The 26,092-nt window shown below is 49.2% G+C and overlaps 1 protein-coding gene across 2 annotated transcripts; it reads left to right on the top strand.

Annotated features, from left to right (window-relative positions):
* Nucleotides 1–3,140: 3,140 nt before the first annotated feature.
* Nucleotides 3,141–23,335, top strand: TRA2B (transformer 2 beta homolog). 2 transcript variants are annotated; one of them, XM_062005640.1, is made up of 9 exons: nt 3,141–3,251; nt 10,042–10,175; nt 14,010–14,172; nt 14,935–15,123; nt 16,569–16,684; nt 17,390–17,473; nt 20,836–20,898; nt 21,639–21,712; nt 22,889–23,335. In XM_062005640.1, the coding sequence occupies exons 1-9, from the start codon at nt 3,216–3,218 to the stop codon at nt 22,897–22,899; spliced, it is 870 nt and encodes a 289-aa protein (XP_061861624.1). In that variant the 5' UTR covers nt 3,141–3,215; the 3' UTR covers nt 22,900–23,335. The 2 variants fall into 2 exon arrangements, with proteins under 2 accessions (XP_061861624.1, XP_061861625.1); XM_062005641.1 differs by lacking the exon at nt 10,042–10,175 and having other exon boundaries at nt 3,167–3,251.
* The last annotated feature ends 2,757 nt before the right edge of the window (nt 23,336–26,092 follow it).

The following is a 26,092-nucleotide window of genomic DNA, read 5'->3' as shown; positions in this document are numbered from 1 at the left end:
TTTGCTGTAGTTTTGTCAGTGTTTGTTTGTGCCTCATCAGCTGTGGTACCCAGTTAGGTGTGAGTGGGGTTTGTACAGAGATAGCTCTCCTAAAACAGGTCGGGGAAAGAAAGGGTTTTGTCCTGTGTCATTTAAGGCTGCTTGGGCAGCTTCAAGTGACTAACAGAGAGCATATGTAATGCAAGTAAAGGAAAAATCCACTCCCATGAGTAATGCAAGATGGGGAAAAATGATTGTTTTGACAAATAGATCTTTATGATGTAAAAGGCAAATGGTGATGCTCCCTCAGGGGTTGCTAGTTCTTTGGCATTTACTTACTGAATTGCAGGGACTTCTTAAAGTTACGAGATTCTCTGATTCACCCTGATTTCAGCAGGCCTGCAGCTGCAGCACCAACCCCACAGCTCCCCGCTCCGTCCCCACTTCTTCAGGCCCCCGCGCCGCCCTCCGCAGCCCGCCAACGTGCTTACTAGGGCACACAGAAACCACGTCAGGGAGTGAGCCATCTCAAAGATAATTAGTGAACTGGCATTAGGCTCTGCTGCCAAGGGTGAAGGTCCTGTTTCTCAAACGCATTTTCTCATGGCAGTGTGCGTGCGAGCGCCCACCACCACCTCGCTGCACCCCTTCTCCCTGGCTGTGTGCTACCCCCAAGTTAAGCCCTTGTGAAGCTCCTCACTGGAAGGGGATCAGAGGACAGATCCTGTGAAGAAGAACCTTTTTCTCTGAGCTTACCTTGCAGCTGAAAGAGCAGATGGAAATGAGCACAGAGGGGATAGTCTGTGCTTGAACCTGAGCCGTGTTTACGCGATGCTCTGAAACCAGAGTGCACGACCTGAGCAGTTTGTAGATTTTGAGGGATCTCTTCTGAGCAATGAGTTGCCTCCTGAAGATGATGTGGCACGTGTGAGACTGCTGCTTTACCTGCCCAAGTGGGTTTTATAAAATCTGAGGGGAATATGGCTGTGGAGAACATGGTCAGGAATGCCTAGTGACAAGTCACAGAGTGCCTGCTGCCACTGAGACCAGGGAGCTGCGTGAGACCCTCACTCCCAGCAGGCTCCAGCTGATCTACTCCTGGTGCTGTCAGCTCACTCCTGCTGGTGAACGGAGAGAGCTCCAGGAGGGATGGGCAGGCCCTGCAGGCCAATGCCTGGTTCTGCAGCAAGTGTTGTGAGCAGTGATTTGACTTTTACAGTCACAGGACCCTCTCTGAGGGTCGAGGGCGGTCTAGTTTTATAAATCTAGACGAAGGGCTGGAAAACAAATGTTGATTAAACTTTCTGCAACAAAAGCAAACCAACAGAGATTCCCCTGTGGAGTTCAGTCAAACCTCTGCCACGTGCTTTCTGAGGACAACCCAGAGCTTCCATGTCACGCTCCTGAATATTACCCAGCTTTGACAGCTCAAGTCAGATGTCTCTGCTGACCCCTTCAGGACAGGCTGCTCCTTCTCCTTCTGTTACAAACAGCATACTGGGAAACATGATTTTTCTGATCTTGAGTTCTCAAAAAACACAGTGGCTACATCCTTCCAGCCTCACTTGGGGCTTTGTACAGGGCACTGGATCACTAACAGTGCTGTAACGTCATCAAAGCGTTAAGATGGAACCACTGAAAAGTGGCATTAAAGCAATCTGTGGTGTCTTTAAACCCCTGAAAGCTGTGAAAATACTGTTCACCGCCCTCTTTGGTTGATAAATTCATCTTTGTGCTCTGGGGCTGGGAGGGAGAAGGAAAACAGCAGAGCAGCCTCCAGCTTGTCTCTTCTCATGAGTGTCAAAGCTAATGGTTAAATGGAGCTGAGGTTCCCCCCCAGGCGTTTTGGGAGTCGTCACCTGGAAACCTGCAGTGCTGGAGCTGCTCACCACGCAGAAGAACTTGCCAGCTTCTGAAGCTGTCAGTCAAATTGCTGTCTTGGCTTTGCAGCCTGCTGTCTGGCATTTTTAGTTGTATTGCTCAAGTGCCATTGCTGGCACCTTTTACTGCTTGCCAAATGGCGCTGGAAATAACCTCACCAGCAAAAAGTCCACGGTTAAAAGAGGTGTGGAGGTGTTCAGCTCTCTCCCTCACTGCATGTGACAGCAAAAAAGCAGGGGTTGCAGAGCTCACTATACCGAGAATGCATGTCAGTGAAGATAAATAATTGCTGCTGACGTGTTTGATGGTTGTGGGAGCAGTCGTGGAGTGGGATCACATCCCTGAGGCTGCTGGTTGGGTAACCGGTGCTCTGGGATGTGCTGACTCCTTTGGTCTCCAGACTTCAACCCTCGCACAGTGCCATGGTTTTAAGAGCACCGAGTAAGTCGGTGTTTCGCTTCAATGGGTGTGTTTTAAGTCACGGTTATCCGCTCCATTCGGGTGTCCTTGTTCGATGCCTGCACAGCCGGAGCCGCCTCGACGGTGCTTTACTCGTGCCAAGGTGAGGGCAAACAGCAGCAGGTGCCAGCCGGAGTGCCTGCAGCAGAGGTGTTTGCGCCGCTCCTCGCAGAGGCAGTGCTACGTGTGTTGTGAAGAAACAACCGAAGGACTGAGTGAAAACGGCTGTATAGTGGTGCTGTGCTGCCCTCACCCGAGTGTTTGCAAAAATACCCCGATCTTCGGTCCCGACCTAAACTGACGCTTTTGAACACATCCCCCGAGAAAGCCCTTTGCAATCACTGGGACGTTTCTCAAGCGTTGCAAGGCCCGCGCGGCCCGAGGGAACGCGGAGAGCCTGACCGTGGCCGCAGCCTCCTCCGCGCCGGGCGGGCGGGCCCATCCGTCTCCACCGGCCCTGGAGCCGGCTCTGGCGGCGGTGTCAGTCGTCACTCAGCCCCGGGACCGAGCAGCTCCCGACTCGGGGCGATGTGGGGAAACCGGCGGGATTTGGCCGCGGCGTCCCCTCACGGCGGCGGCGGGAAACGGGACCCGCGCCTCACGGGCAGGGGGCGGGGCCTCGCCTCACGGGCGGGGGGCGGGGCCTCGCCTCACGGGCGGGGGGCGGGGCCTCAACTGCGCGGGAAGGAAGGGGGCGGGGCCTCGCCTCACGGGGGCGGAGAGGGGGCGTGGCCCGAGCCGCGCGGGAAGGGCGGGGGCGGGGCTTCGCCTCGCGGGAGGAGGAAGGGGTGGGGCCCGGCGCGCGCGCGTCCGCGCGTCACTTCCCCTGCGGAGAGCGCCGGCGCCGGGGACGGTCGGGTCGGGTCGGTGGCGGCGAGGAGCGGCGAGGCGGGACGATGAGCGACAGCGGGGAGCAGAACTACGGCGAGCGGGTAATACACGGAGCCTGAGTGCGCTGCCCGGCCGGGCCCCAACCCTTCCCCCTTCTCCCCACTCCTCCCTCGCCTCTGGCCTTCCTCGGGGCCGCGCGGCCGCTCTCCGCGTGCCCGTGCCGCGGCCTGGGCAGAGCGGGCGGCGGAGGAGGCCCGGCGGGGCCGGCGCGTGGCGGGGGAAGATGGCGGCCGGGAAGGCGGCGGGGCCGCTCCGGCCGCCGGCGCGCTCCGCCGCGCGTGTGCCCGGCGCCATCTTGCGCTGGCGACCGGGCGCGTCGGAGAGGGACAAAATGGCCGAGGGCGGGGGGGGCTGCGCGGCCCGGGCCCTGCCTCCCGCAGCCCCCGCCGCGGCCCCGGCCCCTTGCGCTTCCCGCTGGCGCTGCGCCGCCCCGCCGAGCCGCCGCCGCGGCGCCCCGGCCGCCGTCCCCCAGCCCTGTCGGGTGATAGCGGGGTAGGGCAGGACGCCCCCGAGGCCGTGTAGTGTGAGCCTTTGTTATACTCTCCAGTGCCGCGGTGCAGTTCGGTTGTGGTGAATTAGGGTTTGCCGCTCCTCGCGCTTGATTGTGAAACGTTAACTCTGCCCCTTGTAGTCGCAGTCTCGCACGCAAGCGGCTTGGGCATTTCTACTGCCGCAGTCAAAGGGTGAAGCCTCAAGCCGAAGGCTTGCGTTGCTAGGGCCGTCTCCTTGCTCTGAGGAACCTGCAGGAGGTGTTCTCTTAGCTGCAGGATGCTGCTGTCTGGGTCGGGTTTTGCTTTTACTGCAGGAGGTGACTCCCTGAGCTTCACATCTGTAATACATATCTGCAGTAGAGGTTACTTGGGTTCCACGTCACTGAATCAGTCTTGTTTTCATTTGAGGTCTTTTACTGCAACAGGCAAATACAGCACATGGGTTAATACTGTGTTTTAGGGTTTTTTTTTCAGTGTCAGTCTTCTAACTTACTGCAGCATCAGAGGGAATTGTGGAGGTGATAAGTAGTTAACTCAACCCTTCACTGGAGGTGGCAAAAAAAAGAAGAATGTCATAACTGAGACCAAAATGGAAATGTTTTTCTTTTAATATGGGTTTTATACATACACATGCTATCTATATAAATATATAAAGCTCTATTTATATCAGTGTCTCTACTTCAAAGTATGTTAGGTTAGAAAGATTTGGTCTGCAGGAAGCTAAAACTGCTAGATGGAAATGAAGGTGGAAAGATAGGGATTAAAGAATAGACTCCTGCCACCCCCAGGATTTTCTTTCCGTTGATGCCTTCACTCTTACAACTGGTGTGTTTTTAGTGAGGGAAGATTACTTCTGACTTGCTCAAGGTGGATTTCTCTGTGTTAGTTCTTTGTCAAAGTTGGTTTAATTGCTGTTGTGCAAGCCACACCGAAAAACAGTTGAAATTGGTAGCCTGGCTTGAGGAATGGCTTGTGCCTGCAGAAGCAGGGTGACCCTGCAGTGTGTTTTCAATCAGAAGGAGTGGCAATATGAAATCATTTACAGCAGAGGGGTTTTTTTTGCAGCACATTTGTGCAGGGGGATGATAGGGCAGCAGTTGCTTTCCCACCCACTTTTCTATACTTAATACATCCATAAGTCCCATGCAGGCAGGCTGCCCCAAGGCAGTTGTGTCTGAACACAACAATGAGTTGTGTCTGAGCTTTTGTGAAGCCTCAGTAGGTAAGTTTTGTGCAGTGTATGTGTTGGTAAAACTAAAAGAGGAAGGTGTGGAGCCACGAGGCTGTTGTTTCAGTCTGCATCAGGGAGTGGCTTTTCTAATGCTGCTGCCAGCATTATTTAGGGTGTTTTTTGCTTGCTTAAGGTTTTACTGAGTGTCTTTCTGCTTCAAGCTGGAAGTGCTAAAGTGTGCAGAGCAGAAACAGTGTTTGGATAAATAATCCAGGGTATGACTTTACAAGTGTCTGTGAAGCTGTTCCAAGTCCATGCTGCCAACAGGAATCGTGCTCCTAAAACTGTGTTCCCGCTTTCCTCCTTGATACTAGTGTTTGTGTAGTCAATCAGGTCTGGGAATGAAATCAGCTGCATTTCATGTCCTGGTTTCATTCCCAGCTCCATTGGTTTGCCAGCTTGACTTGACTCTGTAGCCACCAGTCCTATTGTCAGCTTTGGGGATGGAGAGGGAAACAAATGCTTTTGCGAGTAGTGGCTCTCGCTGTTTGAACAGCAACACAAACTTAAACTGGCTTAGGTCTTGGTTTAAAAAAGAGGGGAAAAAACCAACATCAAATTGTCTTCTAGAGTTTATACTCCATAGGGGAATTAAACTCTGGAAACTTCTTTTTAACCAAAGACACCAAAAATTACTAAATGGGGCCAATTCTTCAGATACTGAAACACGCTTCAGGTGCTGTCAGTACACTTCAAACTGCCACTTTTTCCCGAGTTACTTTTCTTTTCCTTCATTGAAATTGTGCTCACTGAAACACAAGGGAAAACCTATTTCCTGTTCAGTGAGGGAGCACTGGCAGGGGCTGCCCAGAGGGGCTGTGGAGTCTCCTTCTCTGGAGACATTCAAACCCACCTGGGTGGGTTCCTGTGTGCCCTACTCTAGGTGCTGCTGCTCTGGCAGGGGGGTTTCCCAGGTCCCTTCCAGCACCTTGAGATTCTTTGGTGAGGTTTTTGTTAGCTTTTTGTTTAATCAGAGTGACCTGAAGGTATAAATGCTTGACTGATAGATCTCCTTGCAAGGTACTCAACATGTGTGTTTTCAGAGTGGTTCAGTTTATTACAAAGTTGTAGAAGAAGGTCTAAGGAAGGAATCTGAGAAACAGATTAGAAACAATCTAGTTACTTGATGACTTGAAGGGTCCTTCTCTGTGTTCCTCCTCCACCAGCTGGCACTCATCTGATTCAGCCCCCAGGGTCAGCTGGAGTGGCAGAGGTTGTGGGAGGAAGCTGGGCTTCTGTGCTCTCCCTGGCTGTTTGCTTCCTTTTCCAAAACACATACTTGTGGGGTTTTGTTTTTGGTGCAGTTTGGAAACTGTTGAAGAAAGGGCTTGTTCTTCTTTCCTTCCAAGTGGATTGCCAGCAGTGGGCTGATGTGGTAATTGTCTGCTTCGTGGGGAGAGAGAAGCAAAAGCTGTTATTTTTCTATTGGATCAGCTGCTAAATTCAGTAGCAGAGAAGTTAAAGGAGGGTGAAGTCAGTGCAGCTACACCTTGCCTAGATCTGACTGTGTCATATGAGGCTGCACCTTTAGAAGAACAAGTAGCAACAAACAAATTTAAAGGGATTTAGCGTTTAAGAAATACATGTCTTACATCATTTAATAACTGAAATCTCTAATTTGGATCCATGTGAGGGAAAAGCTGGGTCTGGGAAGTGCAGAGAACAAAAGGTCCTCTCTTACATACCTTACAGCTGCTTCTATCCATGGAAACCTTTTCTATCTCCTGCCCTCAAAGTGACCCTACTGTTGGGAGATTCCCTGCTCTAACAGTTTTATAAAAGCTTAGAGGTGTTCAATTATCTTCCCTACAATATTACACGTTGTTCTTGATATGATGAAGTATGGCAAGAGTCACTTGGAAGCCACAAGCAGAGCTTCCACCTGAATTCCAGTCATCACTGTCGAAGGGGAAGAGCTGTTGGTAAGGATCAAGGGTTCTGGTGGCTTTTAAAACAAATCTGTGCTTCACAAATTCAAGGTTAGAAAAAAAATGGGGTTGTTTTTAATAGTAACCACCAGTCTTGATCTGTTTACCAGCAGTGTTTGAATCCAGGTAGGACAGAGGAGGTTGTTCCTCCTCTCTTTCCACATGTCATGACAGGAGCCTACTGTGGCATTCTCTCAAAAAAGCTTAACAATCCCAAAGTGAAAGAGCAACAAATAGGAAGAGAAAATGTATGAGGAATGGGAAAAGCAAATAGTAGAAACTCTCCACTCTGTGCTGTGGGAACAGCTTGTGTCAGCACAATGGGCCATAAGCAATGCTTGGAGTGCTGCAGGCTCCTGCTGCTGGAGATTCTGGGTCTGGAGGGTTTCCTGGGGGTTGGGTCGGGCAGGGAAGAAGCACCTCTGGCATTGTAGGAGTTGTTCCCAGTCTTGGCAATCCCTGGAGTGGGTGAGGTGCAGAGAATCCCTTTGAGACTGGAAGGAAGCCTGCAAAACGTGATGGGTTGACTGGAAAGGTTTTGAAGAAGGATGATCTGGAAACAAAATGTGGTTGGTTAAAAACTTGGAGATGCTGTAAAGCCCAAAGGAGCTGGATGAAAGGCCAACTCTTCAGTTTTCTCATCTAGACCAGGCTTTTTTCTTCCTAACTTTTGCCTCACATCCTAGCTGTCCACTTCCCACATCAATCTTAACAGCACATAGCAAAGACAGTCCAAGAAGATTCAGAGTAGATGAAGACTTCAGGCATTTGCTTATGCCAATACCATTTCTGTACTGATTTCTTCAAGGCTTACTGCCTCCTAAAACCTCCAAAAAGGGTATTGGGTACATTTATGGGCAAGATTCTCCCTGCTGCTTCCCTCCTGTTGTACACTTCTTCTGTCCTCCTTAGACCACCTATGTTTGGTCACATTGCCTGTATAGCCTGAATCTGTCAAGAGAGTTTTGTGGCCAGATTTTTCCTCAAATGAGGAAGAGCAGCCTTAGCTTTTGGATTTGTTTCAACCCCTTGCTTTGAAGGCTTCATATGGCTAAATCAATGTGTTAACTCAGAACTCATTTCCATGGTTGTTTCCTTTTGAAGGTTGAAGAGTTGGCTTAAATTTGTTTGTAACCTAAATGAGTTCTCAACGTTTGCACTGCCCTGAGGAGGCTGTAGTTAAGAACTTCCCTGACAGAATGCTTAAGGAGGTCACAGCAACCTTGCATTATTTCTGTTGCTTTTGCTATCAGTCAAAAACGTTTTGTCCTGCAAGCTGTGTCTTCCCCCTTGGCCAGTGTCGTGTGGTAGCCCAACTTGGGGTTTCAGTTGTGTGCAGGTGGTTCAAGCATGAATACATTTGGGGGTAGGAAATGAATTTCTGAAAGAATACTTAGTAGAGTTGAGCAGGTTTTAGAGATGCTACAAAGAAATGATCTTTGAGGTCAAATCTCAAATTTCGTACGAGGAAAGGCTGCAGGAACTGGGGCTGTTTAGTCTGGAGGAGACTGAGGGGGAATGTTACTAACATTTATAAATAGATAAAGGGTGGTTGTCAGGAGGTTGGGACATCCCTTTTCTCTATAGTAGCCAGCAACAGGACAAGGGGTGATGGGATGAAGCTGGAACACAAAAGGTTCCACTTAAACATAAGAAATAACTCTTTCAGTGTTTCAGTGAGGGAGCCCTGGCACAGGCTGCCCAGGGAGGGTGTGGAGGCTCCTTCCTCGGAGGGCTTCAAGACCCACCTGGACACATTCCTGTGTGACCTGATCTAGGTGACCCTGCTTCTGCAGGGGGGTTGGACTAGATGATCTCTAAAGGTCCCTTCCAACCCCTACCATTCTATGATTCTATGATCTGGTGCTCTGGTGTCGGTGAGCATTGCTGATGAGAATGGATGGCAAATGTAGCTTTGTTTTTAGGGAAAGAATGTAGTTTTAAATTTACTGTGTTGAAGTAAAGAACATTTTCTGGTGTGTTTAAGGCATGTGACTGAAGTTAAGCATTATATGGCTTAAAAAAACCCACCTATACCTAAAACCTGCAAATGCTAATTAGGTTATGTCATTACCTGAGAAGATTACAAGCCAATAACAGATGGGGTGTTACTCTAGAGCAGTGCTTGCCTGCTTTTGGTGGCTGGACAATTACTGTTTGCTTGGAACTGTGAAGCCCACGTGTGTGTGATCACACTTGTGCAGGCAGCGTTAGGTGTGAGCGTGCTCATAAACCTTCCAAGCAGGGCTGCTGAGTGGACTTGTAAGTCAACAGGCCTCTTGTGCTTTCTGCACTCCAAAAGCACAGCAGTGGGGACCTGCCTTAAGTCACTGAGTTTGTGGAGGTGTGTGGCAAAGCACATTGAGTTTCACAGATGCTGGAGTCCGTCAGTATCTGCTCAGTTGATCCGCTGTGCAAACTCAGTTCCTTGGCACCGAGTTCAACTGCATCGGCCGGGTCTGTCTGTGAACGAGCAGGGCATTTGGTAGATTCAATTCTCAAACTGCATATACAGTAAAAGTCCATCAAACAGTTGTTTTTGTTTTCTAGTTTCAGCTTTGGCACTAGACGTTTATCCTGGAGTTTTTTACATATTCTTCATCCTGTTCTTTTTCTATTAAGGTTAATGGTGAAGAAGGAAAATGCGGAAGTCGCCATTTGACAAGTTTTATAAATGAGAATTATTTGAAGCTCAGGAATAAGTGAAGCTGAAATTTGAAAAAAAAGAAAGTGAATGCATGCTAATTATCAGACCAGAAGTCCCACTTGTAGAATATTGAGCAATTTGTGTGAAGTGGGGAAGATGAAAGAAGTCAGAATTTGAAACGGAAGAATGAAGAAAAGGAATAAAAATGAAGTTAAGATAAGAAGTAATCTGGAATCTGAAAGCACTACGCTAAGTAATTACTAGTCTGTTTATGTGTCCCTGTATATTTTGCTAAACATGCATGCATTATCTGTTTAATAGCAAAAGTGTATGCAGGGTAAAGAAGTGTCTACCAGGGAAAAAAAAACCAATATACATAACAACCACCTTCTTAAAGATCTGGGCAGTTCTAATGCCAACTGCCCCGACACAGAGATATCCATTTTTTACCATTTATTTCACTGGAGCTTGTTTACAGAGCTGAGGTAAAACGAGACCTTGTGTACAAATGAGGCTTTCGATATCTGCGTGCAGGAATCCCGTTCTGCTTCCAGAAGCGGAAGTGCTCATGGGTCTGGCAAGTCGGGGAGGCACACCCCTGCAAGATCTCGGTCTAAGGAGGATTCCAGGCGTTCCAGGTCAAAATCTAGATCCAGGTCTGAATCCAGGTGAGTTCACTTCTTTTACCTCTTCCTCCTCCTCTCCCAGCAAGTCAGATGCTTTATGTCGGAGACGAGCTGAAGTCGGGTTTTAGCCCGGTTCTGTTTCCAGAGGTGGTTGGTGATCCGTGGATGCTGAATTCAAAGGGGCACGTGTGGCTTCAGGATTTGTAAAGCCTGGTCTTTTGATTTGATTTGTAAAGTTAGATCTCATTGCAGCATCTTCTGAGGGGTACACAGCTAACGTAGGCTTCTGTCTCTGCTGTAATGCCCTTTGGAGTTGGCCTGCCTTTAAGTCTTAGAATAATGGCTAGTTTTTGAGTGTGGAGCATTAGAGCCTCAGATCTCAGTTCTTCTGTGGGTACATCACCAGATATGCCATTTGAGGTCATGTTCTCACAGGAAGCAGTGATGTTTCTGGAGGAGTTCACGGTGTATTCCATGAAAAAGAAAAGCAGCAAAGATAAATGAATTTCCCCAAGCATCTTTCTGACCCCTTAAATACACATTCATCTAACTTGAACAAGCTGGAAAGCTTTAAAGGTCAGACACCTTTCCAGGCTCTCAAAAAGTCGTGGGGAAAGTAGCGTGTTTATTGTTATTTGTTACATGGCAAAGCTACACTGTGAGAATGCCTTTGCCCTGTGTCACTCTGGTGCTCACGTGCTAAACAAGGTGTGCCCAGTGTCAGAATTCCTCCTAAAACCATTAATGTTGATATTCACATCACTGCTAGCCACTTATGTTATGTGGGAGGTACATACTTCATAGTGAGTAGAAGCAACAAAGCCTGTAAATGAGTGATGTTATTTTCTAGAGACTAGATAATTGAGTGCTGACCATAAAAATGATCGTGTTTCTTTACTCCTTTGTAAGCATTAAGGTTGAAAAAGGTGGGTTTCAGCAGTGAGGTTTCCAGCTGAGCTACTCACAGTAAACTTCTTGCATGTGTAAGCAATAAATTGGGATTGCCAAGGCATAGGGATCAGGCTGGAGGAAGGATGGGAGGGGAGATATTGTGGTATTAGCAATCACCCATGGTGGAAGAGAATATCAAACACTGTGTTTAGGTTTCCTTGCATGATAAAAGTGATCACTTTGAGAAGCTTGTGTGAGAAGGAAGATACTTGAGAAATTTTGATGGCAGAGGAATGGGCTTGTGGGTTTTTTGTGTACTTCAGGCACAGTCACAAGTGTCAAATCATGCACTTGGCAATCCCTGTAGTGCAAGAACAAGTTATGTTGAGTTAAATGAATAAAGGCTTGGAAGAGTGCTACTGCTTTAGAGAGATCAGAGTGACCTCAGCAGTTGCTGGTAGGGAGAGACTCACAGCACAGCTCAGGGTCCAGTCCAAGATCCTGCTCTGGGCACACATAGTGTCCTCAGGGCCATTTGGGATTTGAAAACCTCAGAGGAGGGAGACTGCAAAATACCTTTGGGGAAGCTCTGAATTTTAAAGTAAGCAGCAAGTGAGGACCCAGCCCAGCATGTTGTTCACCTTATCCATAGCCCCCTGGGATGGAATCACACACTCCTTAAAGCACTGTGGTTGTCACTTCCACAATGACCGTAACACTGTGTAAGAATGCATCACAAGTTGTATAAAATACTGGAGAAAGCAAATACAAGACCTAGAATTTACAAGAGACCTGGCAGATGACTTACAAGAAGTCACCCTGATTAAATAATATCCTGGCAACTACTCACTTTACACTTTAATGTACAGAAGCTTATCGCTACCAAAGCTTCCTGAGCATTTAACAGCTGTCTCAAATGCCTGTGGCTGGAAATACTGGAAGTGCGTTGCAGAGTTAGAGTGTGTTCTCTAGCAGATCTGGGCAGAATTGTCTCAAGGCACATGTTCAGACCCAACATACTGATGTCTCTGAAGTGCTGTCACACGTTTTGATGGGATCACGAGCAGGTCATCTAACCCTGGCTCTCACCAGACAAATAACCTCCTGAGAACTTTGCTGTTTCTTGGTAGTTTCTGTTGAAAATGTATTTGTGAGTTACCAGCTTTACAAATTAAAACTTTGATTTGGGAACAAATCTGTGTCCTGGTGTATTTGTCAGCTTGGGTGTGGATACACTTGATTTAAAGATGTGCTTTTGTGGAAGTTTTCAGCAGCAGCTTAGCAAGCTCCTTCCCTGTGGCTGACCCTGTGAAGTCTGAACCATTCTTTACAATGAAATAAGATTTTCAGCTGCTGTTGCTTTGTAACAGGGGAGGATAATGGCAGGGTGACATTTAAGGCAGCAGTATAAGCAGTGCCTATTAGATAAGCCTTGTTCTGTCATGTAATGGATTGCCTGGTGTTCTGTTACCTGGAACCATCAGTTAGACCTGTGCCTTCAGGGGTGTTTTCTACATCGGTGATGGCAATGTGGCTGCATGCACGTGTTGGATGTGCTTTGTAATTAGATTTAGTAGCATTTCTAATATTTGTGTCCTGTCTTTACTGCCTTCCCTGGCCCAGGGAGATTCTCTTTTAATGGATTCTTTCTGTATGCACTGTTGGAGGTGATGTAATGGGACATGCTGACCTCATTCTGCTGGACGTGTACACGTGTTGCATGTTGAGGAAGACAGAGCTTACCTGACAGTGCTGCTCTCTGATGATGTTTAGGGCACTTTTTTCAAGGAGGCCTGTAACATAAAGTGTTCATTGTGCAGTTTGGCTGTCTGCTGACACTTAGCTAGTGAGAAACCCTGACTGTGGAAGAAGCTGTTAAATGCTCAGTAGTGAAACCAGGCTGAGAGCTTGCTTCATGCCAGCGTGGCAGTGGGGTTGCTGTGGAACACAGTTGTGCACCGCTGGTCACTTACACTCCTGGGCAGTCCTTACTGCCTTGGCTTCCACAAACTGCAGGGAGGACATTTAAGACACAAACAAGAGTCTGAAGATCAACAATTTATGGCTAAGAGCCTTTGACTATTCAGCTGTTGATGTTACCCTTCCCAACCTTGCAGCCATTTATCACCCTAGCTGTGTGGAGCACAGAGTGTTCAGGGAGTGCCATCAGCAGGCAGAGCTCAGGTGGAACATCCCAGGTTAGGTGCCTGCCCAGCTTCTCAGCTGAGACAGTCTGTGTTGGGAGTGAGGAGGGATCAGTGTTTCAGAACCTCACCTCCACAAAGCTGGTGCTGTCAGAAGACGTTTTTGGAGCTGTTGTGAGGAGGCCAGGGCTGAGCTTAGCAAGGGGTTGCACGCTTGGAAGTGTGAACGTGTAAATGTTCATGGGCAGCTAACGTGACATAGCAGTTGAAACAGCAGTAGGTAGATAAGCCTGCCACAGCTTTATTTCTTCAGTCACGTTGAGCTCTGTTTCAGAGGCCAGACTTCTGTGATTATGCACTATGTAAGAAGTGTGCTTGCTTTTCAGTGCTACTGTTCTGAGTTCTAGAACAGACAGACAGGGCAACTCTGCAGTTGTACATGCTTTACACTGAGCCATGTTTACTCCTGTTTCCTTTGGAGTCTTTCAAATAAAGCCACCCCAGCTATTTTTACTCAACTGCTACTGTGAATGCTGTGAATACAGTGTCAAGCCAAGGCAGCCTTGTCAGAGAAAGCCCAAAGCTACTGGGGAATTGGAGGGTGACTAAGGTGGAAGCTGAGGTTCCTGTTGTGCAGTAGAAATGCTTTTGAGAGCGTCTGCAGTTATCTAAGGGTGAGGGTTTAGTGCAGGCTTTGAGAGCAGTGACTACGTTGATCAGAGCTGAACCGCTTGGTACTGCAGGCTTGTAGAACGTGGGTTATTTGTGCTGAATGTCTGATGCCCTTTCAAAGGGTTCTACAGCCCAAGCAACCTTTTCCTTCCTTTCTCTCTCCCCTCAGATCTAGATCAAGGAGGAGTTCCCGCAGACACTACACAAGGTCTCGCTCTCGTTCCCGCTCTCACAGGAGGTCCAGAAGCAGGTCCTACAGCCGGGACTATCGGCGGCGCCACAGCCACAGCCACTCACCCATGTCTACCCGCAGGCGGCACATCGGCAACAGGGTACGGCTCGCTCCTCACCACGTCCTGCAGTGCTTAATTCCAGGAGAGCGTTCAGCTTCCCCCTCAGGTCTAGTGAGAGGGTATTGCTGAGGTTCATTGTCACTTGGTTTTTGATGAGCCACGGGTCTCTAAGTTTGCCTGGGATTGTGGGGTGGGGAAAAGGAAAACACTCCATTTAAAGCTGTTCTGATGGTGTCTTTGTTAAAGGAGCATGCAAAGCAGACTGCTTGGAGCTGCCTTGCAAGCTTAGGTGGCTGAGCGTGGTGTGGTTTGTGCTAAAGTTACGACTAAAACAAATGAATCACAGAATCTGAAGGGTTGGAAAGGACCTGGAAAGCTCATCCAGTGCAACTCCCCTGCCAGAGCAGCACCACCTAGAGTAGGGCACAAAGGAACTCACCCAGGTGGGTTTCAATGTCTCCACAGAAGGAGATGTGTCCAAGCCTATGATTGTGTCTCCCCACACACAGCAGTCATCAGCTAACCTTTTGAGGGAAGGCTTTTAAATGCAGTGCCTGTTGTGTGCTGTCACTCTAGTTTATGCAGTACCCTGAGAAGTGCAAGGTAGTCATGTGAAAGGGGGCTTGTGCTTCTGTAGGTTTGGTTGTAATGGTGACTATTATCAAGTCAACCCAGCGTGAATCTCAGCAGTTTGGTTTTCCTGTTGTGTTGAAGCTCTGACACTCACAGCTTGGGAAATACCTTCTGCTGGCACTACAAGCAACTTTATTCTAATACCTATCCATCTGTCCCTCCCTTTAGGCAAATCCTGACCCGAATTGTTGTCTTGGTGTGTTTGGCTTGAGTCTGTACACCACAGAGAGGGATCTGAGAGAAGTTTTCTCCAAGTATGGTCCGATTGCCGACGTCTCCATCGTGTACGATCAGCAGTCGCGGCGGTCCAGAGGATTTGCCTTTGTGTACTTCGAAAACGTTGAGGATGCCAAGGAAGTAGGTTGGGGCACAGAATGTTTGCCATGTTTGTTGTGTTCTCAGGGGCTGGGGTGTGTAATCTGTAACAGGGCTTAGCCTGGGGAAGCACAGGACCTAGGAAAAAAAACTCACCTGGCACAATAAATGTCAGAGTCTTAGTTCAAAAGGTATTAACTGTGTACCAGAGCAGAGAGTGGAGAGACGTGGATGTTGGGTCCTGTGCAGGCTGAGCTGTTGTGTCGTTCACAGGAGCAAACTTCAGGGTAGCTGGAGTGTAAACTGTGCCAGCAAGGAAAAAGGGAAACACAGGCTCTCTGCTTTAATTGTGATGTGAGAGTTCCTTCCTAACACTACATCTGATCATAGAATGGTGGGGATGGAAGGGACCTTTAGAGATCATCCAGTCCAGCCCCCTGCAGAAGCAGGGTCACCTAGATCAGGTCACACAGGAACATGTCCAGGTGGGTCTTGAAGCCCTCCAAGGAAGGAGCCTCCACAACCCCTCTGGGCAGCCTGTGCCAGGGCTCCCTCACCTCACAGTAAAACAGCTTTTTCTTATGTTTAGATGGAACCTTTTGTGTTCCAGCTTCATCCCATCAGCCCTTGTCCTGTTGCTAGCTATTATAGAAAAAAGGGATGTCCCAACCTCCTGACACCCACCATTTACACAGGACTCCAGATGAGGCCTCACCAGGGCAGAGTAGAGGGGGAGAAGAACCTCCCTTGACCTGCTGCCCACACTCTTCTTGATGCCCACAGGATTCCATTGGCCTTCTTGGCCACAGGAGCTTGTTGCTGGCTCATGTTTAACTTATGATCTTTAATAACAGATATGTTCACAGAGAGAACAGGAAGTTCTATAGTGAGGGCAGCCCTGGAGAGCAGTGAGCTTGTGGGCTGTAATGAAGCTTATGTTCTGCAAAGATACCACTGCTTAAAGTCTCTCATGTCTCTTCCAAACTTCAGCTTTACTTATGACTTGCATTTAAGGTTGTGGTAGGTTTTGAGGATGTATTGGAGGGAAAAATCCCTTAATATAATGGTGCTCTTAACCTCTCAATGCTTTGCTTCATGTTGAGTGTTGGGAGTAGTTACATCTCCTTGCAGAAACACCTTAAAGGGATCTTAATCATGTGAGAAACAGGTAGCCAAAGAGATGCTAAATTGTGTGTATATAAGTAACATTTCAAGTGGTTCCTGAGGCTTGTATCCAGCTGCCATAAAACATCTCACAGTTTAGGTTCAGTGTTAGGTACAAGGCATAAATGAAGTGTAGACATGTGTCATAGAATCATAGAATGGTGGGCTTGGAAGGGACCTTTAGAGATCATCTGCTCCAACTCCCCTGCAGAAGCAGGTTCACCTAGATCAGGTCCTCTGAGCTATTTTTAAGGGCTTCTCTTAGTACCTGAAGCAGTGGTTAGCCACTTGTGTTGGTAATTGTATTTTGTCCCTCTGTTTAGGCAAAGGAACGTGCCAATGGGATGGAGCTGGATGGAAGGAGGATCCGGGTAGACTTCTCCATCACAAAGAGACCCCACACACCTACCCCTGGAATCTATATGGGAAGACCCACATAGTAAGTTAAAGAGGGGCCCAGACCATTGTGGGATGGGATTAGTTGTCTTGTGTTTCGTTAGAAACTGTTCTGTGTCCCTTCTGAGAGACCTGAGACTGTGTTTTTCTTAGTTTATCAGGCTTTTGTGTCAATGCACTGCTCTGAGAGCTCTGCCCTTGCTCAGGACTTGTGTGCTGTGCACTGTGTGGCTGTTGCAGTGCTAGAAACTGAAATCACTCTTGTTGCCTGATTCCAGGGGAGTTGTTTTTTTAAAAGGCCTCCTTAAAGAGAGCTGTGCTAACACTGATGTGGTTGTCTGGCAAAGCTGCTGCAAACGAGTTTTTGACCTCACTACCTTGCAGTATTGATGTGTTCTGCGAGCTCAGCTTTTCCAGATCGAATGGAACACTGTGTGGCACATTTAGCACTCTCAACAGACTACACTTCTGGCTTCAAACTGCCAAGGATGTAAATTCTTTTCTCAAGTCATTTCCCAGTTGTTTTCCCAAGACTTTGTGGTACTGGTGGTCGTGTAGTGGGTGTTAAAGAGCAGTTAAGTGGTTCTATTGCTGTGTGTATCGATGGGAACACAGGAGTGCTGTGAGGATATGAGGTAATAATATAATGCAGTTAAAATGGTGCCTGACTGCCTGCTGAAAATCTCTGCAAGCCATGTGCATCGTGTTTTAGACTCCACTAAGTGTGATTCTCTTTGACTGCTTGTAGTGGCAGCTCACGACGACGAGATTACTACGACAGAGGCTATGACAGAGGGTACGATGACCGTGACTATTACAGCAGATCATACAGGTGAGGCAGCAGCTGTGACCTTCAGCTGCTTTTTGAACTCTCTCATCTACATTTCTACCTCTGCAGTTCAGCACTCCATCCTATGTAGCTATGCCAAAATGTTTTTGTACTCGCTTTCATTCCGGAGTCTCACTGTGAAGTCTTTACCACAACGACTGCTCGGTCACACGTGGATGTGTTTTAACCTGTGGTAGGAGTTAGTCCAGAGGAGGTTTTCAATCTACATTGAGCTTTGAAAAACAAAGCATGTTTTGTATACTCTCTGTTGGTTCATTTGCTAACACTGAACTGGTGGGAGCACAGGTGCAGGGCTGATGGCAGAGTTGATATTTCAGTGCCAATGTACATGTTGAGCACAGTGTAGTAGTCAAAAGGTGAGAAACCTCCCTGGTCACCAGGATCCCACACTCATAATTATGGCACCTTGAATGTTGCCAAAACTGGGGAATCTGGATTGGAATGTTACCTGTTCCATATTGGACACGTGCACGAAGAAGCTTTAACACACTCTGTGGGGGTGGATGTGTGTTCTGCTTGAAGGACTCACTCCCTGTGTTTCACTTCCTTCTGTGTTCACCAGCAGTTAGCTGAAAGAGATTTCAGCAGTTAGCTGAAAGATTCAGGTGGCATTTTACATTGTCAAGAAGCTAGTCAAGCTGATACCATGTTTTCTAAGGATGTTGTATGTAACTGGTTTTGGTGCTAGAGCAAGTTTGTCTTCTGCATTTCCCATTAAGGCTGCCAGCCAGACCTGGCCCCTGTAAGATCCTCACCATTTCTGTGACCCTATAAAGTTGGGCACAAAGAAGGGTTCATTTTTTCTGTCTGCAGTTAACAAACGTTCCTGTAGCTGCAGAAGTGTTTAGTGGTACTGCCTAAGTGGCTTGCAGGGCTGAAATGCATCACCGTGGGTGGATTTGTGGTTGCTCCCCGATGGCAACCGGATGTTGATGGAAATACCCACATTCAGATTGTGGTGTCACATCATGACTCAGAGACAGGGGAAATGAGGAATTCTGTGCTGTTTGCTTTCAGTGAACTCTCCTGCTCCCTTCTAGCTGCAGAGAGAAATGCCATCTGTACACTTCCATTGGTAGCTGTATGGTCATTGTCAGGGACGGAGGGCAGCTGTCTCCTCCTTACCCTCCTACTGATCTGCTTCTTCTCCTTCCTGAGCTGCTGGTGTTTCCAGTACGTTTCTCCTCTCCCTGCCTTGCTGTTGTGTCTCACCAGTGCCTGGTGCTGCTGGGGACAGGACGGGAGGGGCAGCGTGTTCACTGTGGCAGTGAGCACAGATCCGTGTGTGCTGCCAGTTCTGGGAAGCACTTGTTGGGCCTCTCCACTGCCTCTGACAGGCCACTTCTGGGAAATGGCTGTGGCTTGAACATTTTGGTGAACTGAAGCAGCTGAAAATCTGATGTTGACCTTTCATGGGATTGTGTTAGGTTTCTCTTTGCCATTACTAGTATGAGGCTTTCATTTGTGGTAGATGGCTGTCTGACCAAGCTTCTAGTTGATTTCCAGGCACGAGGTAGAAAAAACTTACTCAGGAGAGTTAAAATAACCTCATCTCAGTGTACTGGAAGTAATTAACTGAAACCTAGAGGGTACATGAACCAGAGCAGCTTGCCAGAGTGGTGAGGAGCAGCAAAGCCTTGCAGTGTAGCCTGCAAAGATGTCTTAACTGTTACTTCTAGCTTGCTTCTCCCACCTTCTGTTTTTTCAGTGTGGGGTTCTGATGTGCAGTGTGGTCAGAGTTGTACACGTTTGGTCTGGCTCTGTGCACCTCTGCAGAGTACAGACTGCTTCATTCCTTCCTGAAGGGGCAGTCAGGATGTTGCTGGTCCTTGAGATCTGTTGCTTGTGGCTTGCATGTTCTCCAAATGTAGTTTATTCCATGTTTGGATTATGGCATGGCCCCAAGTCTTTGTCACCTTGTTCATTCCTGAGAGTGAGCAGTGGCTCAGATGTTTGCAAAACACTGGCAGAACTTTGAATTACAGCAGTTCCAGGTGCCTGGTAGCTTTGAACATGGGTGAGTTGAGGAAGAGCAGGTGAATGAGAAGATGGAGTAGTTAGTGCACAGCCTGGAGTATAGAGCATCAGAATTCCCAGCCAAGCAACAGGCCAGCTCTGAGGCAGTCAGGTGCTGGGTGATGTTCTGATCTTCCTACTGTCCCAGCACCCCCCAGCCCCCTAAAGCTCGCTGCAGAACCTTTGCAGTGTCTTTTCCTAGCAGATTCTGAAAGAGGGACAGTGAGCCACAAATGTTTTGTGTGGCTACTTCACAACCATCCTGGTGTTCCCAGCTTAGATACCTCCTTTCTCATCCTGGAGATGTCGATTGCTTGGGGGTGAGAGAGAAGAATAGTGCATGTGTGATGTCTGGAGTGCTTCCTTGGGGAAGGGCAAGGTAGGATTGTTGCAGATGCAGCAGCAAGGCGTTGCATCCTTGTGCTTCAACCTAGGATATGAATTGGTAACAATTACTGTGCCATCCTCAGCCTCTGTGCAGTGGAGCCTTCAGGGAAGCACAGCTTCAGACAGGAATCGTCTGATGGGGTTTTTCCCCCCCCTTGCTGTTATGAGATGCTTAATCTTGTCTGGAAAAGTATTTGTAAACTCAAGAATAACCTTAAGCCCCCCCCAGCTTGCACCCTGGCCAGTGACTAAATGGAGAAGCCTTTTAAAAGCCCAGTTTGAAAGGAGGCCCTGCAGACTGCAAGAAGTTGGGGGGGGGTTGTCTTTGGTGTGGTTTGTGGCCTTTTTGAGCTGCTGTGAGACATCTGTGGCAATTCCAACTTGATTTGGCCTCCTCCTGGTAATGCTGTACTGTCTGTCTATCTGAGAGGCACCAGCCTAAGCCCATGATACTGTTAAATACTGTCCTGCCCTGTTTCAGTTATGGGCAGCATGAGGAGAAGCTGTACCACAGTTCTTACGGGCCCCTCTTGAGGCATGAGTGTGATGTGTTAAAGTGTAAGGCTGTGGGTTTTTTTCCTCTGTCTCCACCTTGGAATCAACTTCTTCCTCAGGACAGTGTATTGATCCTGCTGCTTGAAGTAAAAACTTGCTTGCCTCAGATGGGTAAGCACCTGAGAATAGAGGGGTCTTGAGAGCAAAGGCTGTGTTAGAAGCCACTCATTGGAGAGAGCGTGGCTGCACAACACGAGTCCTCTCACTGCTCCTGGCAGCCTGTTTAGCCAGCTCCTTCCAGGAGGACATAGAAATGAACCTGAGGAACCAATGTGTTCTTGTCTTCACATCATTTTCTTCTGCTTGATGATGCTCTTTTTCTTCTTCAGTGAACTTTGGGGTGCTTTTGTAAATGTTCAAACAACTCTCTGCTCTTGTCCTCACAGAGGAGGCGGCGGCGGAGGAGGAGGAGGCTGGAGAGCTGTTCAAGACAGGGACCAGTTCTACAGGTACAATGGGAAAGCTTTCAGTGCCTGGCTGTCAGTGGGAATCTTGCAGATGTGTTTGGGGATTCTATGAGTCAAATCCAGCTTACCTCCAAGGGGGTGGCTGCTGAGTACTCACAGCTCTTGAGCGAGCAGTGCAGTTCATTTCGGTCGCCGTGTGAAGGGGGAGGGTTGGTGTAAGGACACGTTAGTGCAGCTTTGTGCAGGAAAAACATGGGATTTAGGCCAAGAAGTTCATGTCCTGGATGCTTGGGGATTATTTTTGTTGTTGTTTTTCTTGAGAGATTAGTGGAACTAGGCAAGGAAATGCAAAACATGGGAGTGTCTGGACGTGGAGTAGTGGGGAGGGAAAGAGGCTGGTTGCAGTAGTGACTGTGCTAGTCAGAGAAGCCCTTCATCTCAGGACAGAGGGTTTTGAGTTCAAGTGAGGGTGTAATTTGGTGTAATGCTGCTGGTTTGGGATGGTCCTGGCTTGACACACTAAAATGGCAGGTTTCAAATGGTGGATGCAGGAGAGCTTGTGTTTCTTCTGCCAGTTCAAAGTAATGTTACTCTGACCTGGAATAAAACGAGTGTCAACAGTTCAAGCCTTTGCTTAGTTATCCAGTAGAACTTGATGTGCTTAGTAGCTTTCCCAAGGCCACCCTCAGCAGCAGCATGGGGTTGGAGGTATCCACATCAAGCTGTGGCCCCTCACCTGCCAGCAGCTGTGCTGAAGGGATTGTTTGTGTTCCCTCTGACAGGAGGAGGTCGCCGTCCCCGTACTACAGCCGAGGGGGCTACAGGTCTCGGTCCAGATCTCGGTCCTATTCACCTCGTAAGTATCCTTAGAGCTGACCTGTCAAAAGCTCCTTTCCCCTTGGCCTGAGAGCCCCAGGGCTCTTTGAGTTTTTGTGTCCACAAAGACTCTCTTTGACTTTGATGTGGGCATCTTCTTGAAGCGCAGTTGGTTGAGCAACTTGCAGCCTTGAGGGAGAGCAAATGTTTAGCTTGCAAGAAGCCAGAGCAGATAATACCTGTTAAAAATTCAGAGGTACTGTTTATTCCTCTGAAATGCTGTTAAATGGGAGTTTAGTAAGTTTCAGTAGTGTGTTTGCAGTTTGGATCCCTCTAGAACAACAAGGCTGAGTGACTGAGCCTCACTCCAGCACTGAAATGAAGCTGTAAGAGAGAAACTTCACCCAAGGTCCAAACAAGACTCTTGTTTTTCTTCTGAACTGCTCATTTGCATGGAAGATAAAGCTGCTTTTTGATAGCAGAAAGTTAATCAAGCACAGCAACATTCCCAGCATGCTGCCTTCGTGAGGCAGAGGGAGTGTAGGAATGAGCTGTGTGCTCCTGGAGCGGTCAGCCTCGCCTCCATCCCTGGGAAGGTGATAGAACAACTCATCCTCAATGTTGCTAATAAACATATGAAGGAAAAGGTGGTTATCAGGGGAAGTGTCAACATGGATTCACCAAGGGGAAATCCTGCTTGACCAACCTGATGCCTTCTATGAGTGCATAACTGGCTGACTAGATGAGGAGAGGGCAGCAGATGTCATCTACCTTGACTTCAGCAAGGCTTTGGACACTGTCTCCCATAACATCCTCATCAGAAAGCTCAGGCAGTGTGGGCTGGATGAGGAGAGAGTGAGGTGGATGGAGAGCTGACTGAATGACAGAGCCCAGAGGGGGGTGATCAATGGCACAGAATCGAGTTGGAGGCCTGTGGCCAGGGGAGTTCCACAGGGATGGGTTCTGGGGCCAGTCTGGTTCAACATCTTCATCAACCACCTGGATGAGGGCACAGAGGGACCCTCAGCAAGTTCCCTGCTGGCACCAGACTGGGAGCACTGGCTGACACTGTGGCAGCCCTGAGCATGTGACAGCTGTCAGGGCCTCTGCTCCAAGAAGCTGGAGAGTGGCAGCAGCAGCAGCTGGATGCTCTGGGGATGATGCTCAAGCCTTGCAGGTCTCACACCCTCTTCTGTTTGTCTGTTTGTTCTTCCAGGTCGCTATTAAAGCATGACCCCCATAGAGGAACTTGTAGCTCCAGCCTTTGAGTTGAAATGGCAAGTTTTGTGGACAATATTTTTATTGTCTGTTGTGTTGAAAGCAGTGAACAGTGCCTAGTGAGCAGGTGACTTTGCCACCTTTGCAGAAGACTACTCGTGTGACGTTCAATGCTGTTTCATTCTGCATATTTGTGTAGTTTGGTGCTTTGTTTCCAGTTGTGTTTGGAGAGGAGTATGTTTTGCATGTATTTTTTTAGCCTCAAATTTTAACTCCTGAAAGGGTTTCTATTGTAAAGACAAACTGTTCAGTTAGGGTTTTTTTTTCTACTGATTCCAAGGCATCCTGAAGATCAAAACCTGTGTAAAATGCTTTCAAAAAGTGGGAGGGGGAGGAAAAAAAAGAGATCAATAAAAAGAAGTTTGTTTTTTCTTTTCCTACTTTGGCCAAGTGTGAAGTTCTGGGTTGGGAAAGGGACTGTGCTGTGTGTTCTGGAGTAATGTGTCAAGCCCTAAGTCAACTTCCCCCAGGTTTTGTGTGGCTGGGTGCTTGTTCTCTTAAATGTGAGCCCTTCAGGTGTGGGAACCTGATGTGGAGAGAAGCCCAGGTCTCACTTGCACGGCCACAGGAGCAAGAAATGTCGTTTGGACGTGTGAAGTGGGACTAAGAATGAACTCTGGTAGTGCTGTTGAGCTTGGAGGAGGGTGAGCTGTTGGCAGCTCACCACCTGTGGCAGGTGGAGAAGGCTTCAGTGGCTGTGGGTAGCTGCCCTTAGAGAAGGCAGTGAAGCAGCCTTTGCAGTGCTTGGGTTCTTACTCATGCTTGTCCTTCTTTTGGAGTATGTCTTTGCACAGGCAGCTGCAGTGCAGCACACCTCTCCAGCCTGCTCTCCTACCTTGCCCAAGTGGGCTCATGAACTTCCTACACCTCAGGAATGTCCTGTGCAAGGTTTGGAGAGGGCTGCCCTCAGCCCACTGTCATAGCTCAGCTGTGAGCAGCCCTGAGCAGTGAGGCAACTGCTACATCTGCTGCTGTGCTCTGGGCTTTTCACCCTCCTCTCTTGGGTTTTTTTCCCCCTGTATGGCAATTCCCAGACTTGTTTCAGGGACTGGGATCCCGTGGCCCTGCAGCCTCTCAGCCTTTGTAGGACAGCTTTCCCCTCCTGCTGCATGGGAGTGGGGCAGCCAGCAGCTCTCCTTGCGTTTCTGGGCAGTTTATCACCAGTGGCCTCTGCTGTCTCTTGCTGTGCTTTCCAGATGAGTCAGATCTCTGTGTGCAAGCTGTTCAGTAAGTTTACTCTTGAATCATTTCTGGTTGTGCTGTTGGCCCCTTTGGGGGGGTGGGAGGACAAAGCCTTCTCAGGCTGCAGACTTCAAACCGAGGCTGTGCCCTGGTGCTCAGCTGTAAAGTGCCACCACATCCACAGCAGGCTGGGACTGAGGTGATGAGGGTGCTCTGAGCCTGACTGACCCCCAAGGAAGCTTTTGTTCAGTAGGAACTACTGTAACAGCCTAAGGAAGAGCCAGAGGTGGGCCCAGAGCCAGACACAGCTGCTGTGCCCTACACCTTTCTTTTGGGAACGGCTGTCACAGGCCAAGTTACCCTTCAGCTTCTTCATTAAGCACTTCTGGAGCCCATTCCTCCTTAATCAAATGAGCACTGAATCATTGTAGCTGCTGAGTTGCCTGTTGGATTGAAAAGATGCTGGGCAGAGACCATGCTGTGTGTCCATCACAGTGCAGCTCATCCCCATCAGAGGAGATACCTTCAGCTGGTGGACACTGGTTGGTGGTGACAACGGTTTTGTCTACAGCTAGTGGTATGCTCACTTCTGGGCTGCAGATCATGTCCTCTGTTGATGGAGAGGAGGAAAGGCTGTCCCCTCTCCCTCCCAGAAGCAGTTTGATAAGTTCTATGCAACAGCACGGGGTGAGAGATGGGAGGAAGGAGCCCAACCTGGGGAGGGGGAGGCTCAGCAGCACCCTGGGGCAAAGTCTCCCTCTCAGGAGGCTTCCAAACCCCCCTGAACACATTCCTGTGCCCCCTGAGCAAGGGGAAGCTGCACATGCCCAGAGCAGCCCTGCCCCCTGCCTGGTGGGAGCATTTTGGGGCTGTGGGGCTGGAGCTTTGCCTGGGAAAGCAGAGTCCCACCCGTGGAGTCTGACCCTGCTCCTTTGTCCTTCAGACCACACGTTGTTAGTCACAGCCTGACGTTTCCTTTGACCACCACAGAGCCCAGACGTGTCCCCTGTGCTGAGCTGTGCTTTGTGTTGTAGGAAAAGGGAGGGTTTAGCAACTGGTGCTGCAGTTGCTGGCAGCTGCCTTCAGCTGGGAGCTCCCTGCTGCCAGAGCACATCCTCCCGCCCCTTCCCTGCACGCTGCTACCTGGGGCTTCTGCAAAGGCTCTGAGTCACCCTGCTGGTGAGAATCCCCTTCAGCCTTCTCTTCTCCAGGGTGAACAGCCCCAGGGCCTGCAGCCTTTCCTCCTCACACACATGTTCCATCCCCTCAGCATCTTGGTGGCCCTGCACTGGCCTCTCTCCAGCAGTTCCCTGTCTCTCCTGAGCTGGGGAGCCCAGAACTGGACACAGGACTCCAGCTGAGGCCTCAGCAGGGCAGAGCAGAGGGGGAGCACATCCTCCCTGGACCTGCTGCCCACACTCTTTCATGCCCCGCAGAATGCCTCTGGGAGAGCCCTTCCCCTGGCAGAGGGCACAAAAGGGGGCAGCAGTGCTGTGGGGAGAGGCAGCGTGCCCAGGTGCTCCCAAAATCCCTGTTGGAGCTGTTCCTGGGGCCGGGGAAAGCAGCAGCAGCAGAGAGGAGAGCCTTTAGGAGAGCCCTTGTGTGGGTGCTTCCTGCTGCTGAATGACTCCAGCTGCTCCATGATGCAGAGGGATCCCCTGCTCAGATGCTCCTGACGCGTGCACTCGCCGGGTCTCCGCGGGACGGCCGCACTGACGGGCTGAGGTATGTCATGCGCTTGCAAACCGCGGCCCTGCTGCTGCCAGGGAGCCCTGGAGCTGTGTCCCAGCTCTGGAGGGGCCAGAGCCAGCCCCTAGCTGTAGGCAGGGAGGGGGGACACTGCACCCTTTCCTCTCTCCAACACTCACAACACTGGGAAAGCAGGAGGGGGGTGAAAAGTGGGGGGTGTTTGTGCAGCTCTGGGTCAGTCTGTGCCTGTCCCACAGGGGCTTAGGCAGCT

The sequence above is a fragment of the Colius striatus genome, chromosome 12, assembly GCF_028858725.1.
Source record: "Colius striatus isolate bColStr4 chromosome 12, bColStr4.1.hap1, whole genome shotgun sequence".
NCBI lineage: Eukaryota > Metazoa > Chordata > Aves > Coliiformes > Coliidae > Colius > Colius striatus.
This window is presented reverse-complemented; position numbering and strand designations above follow the sequence as displayed.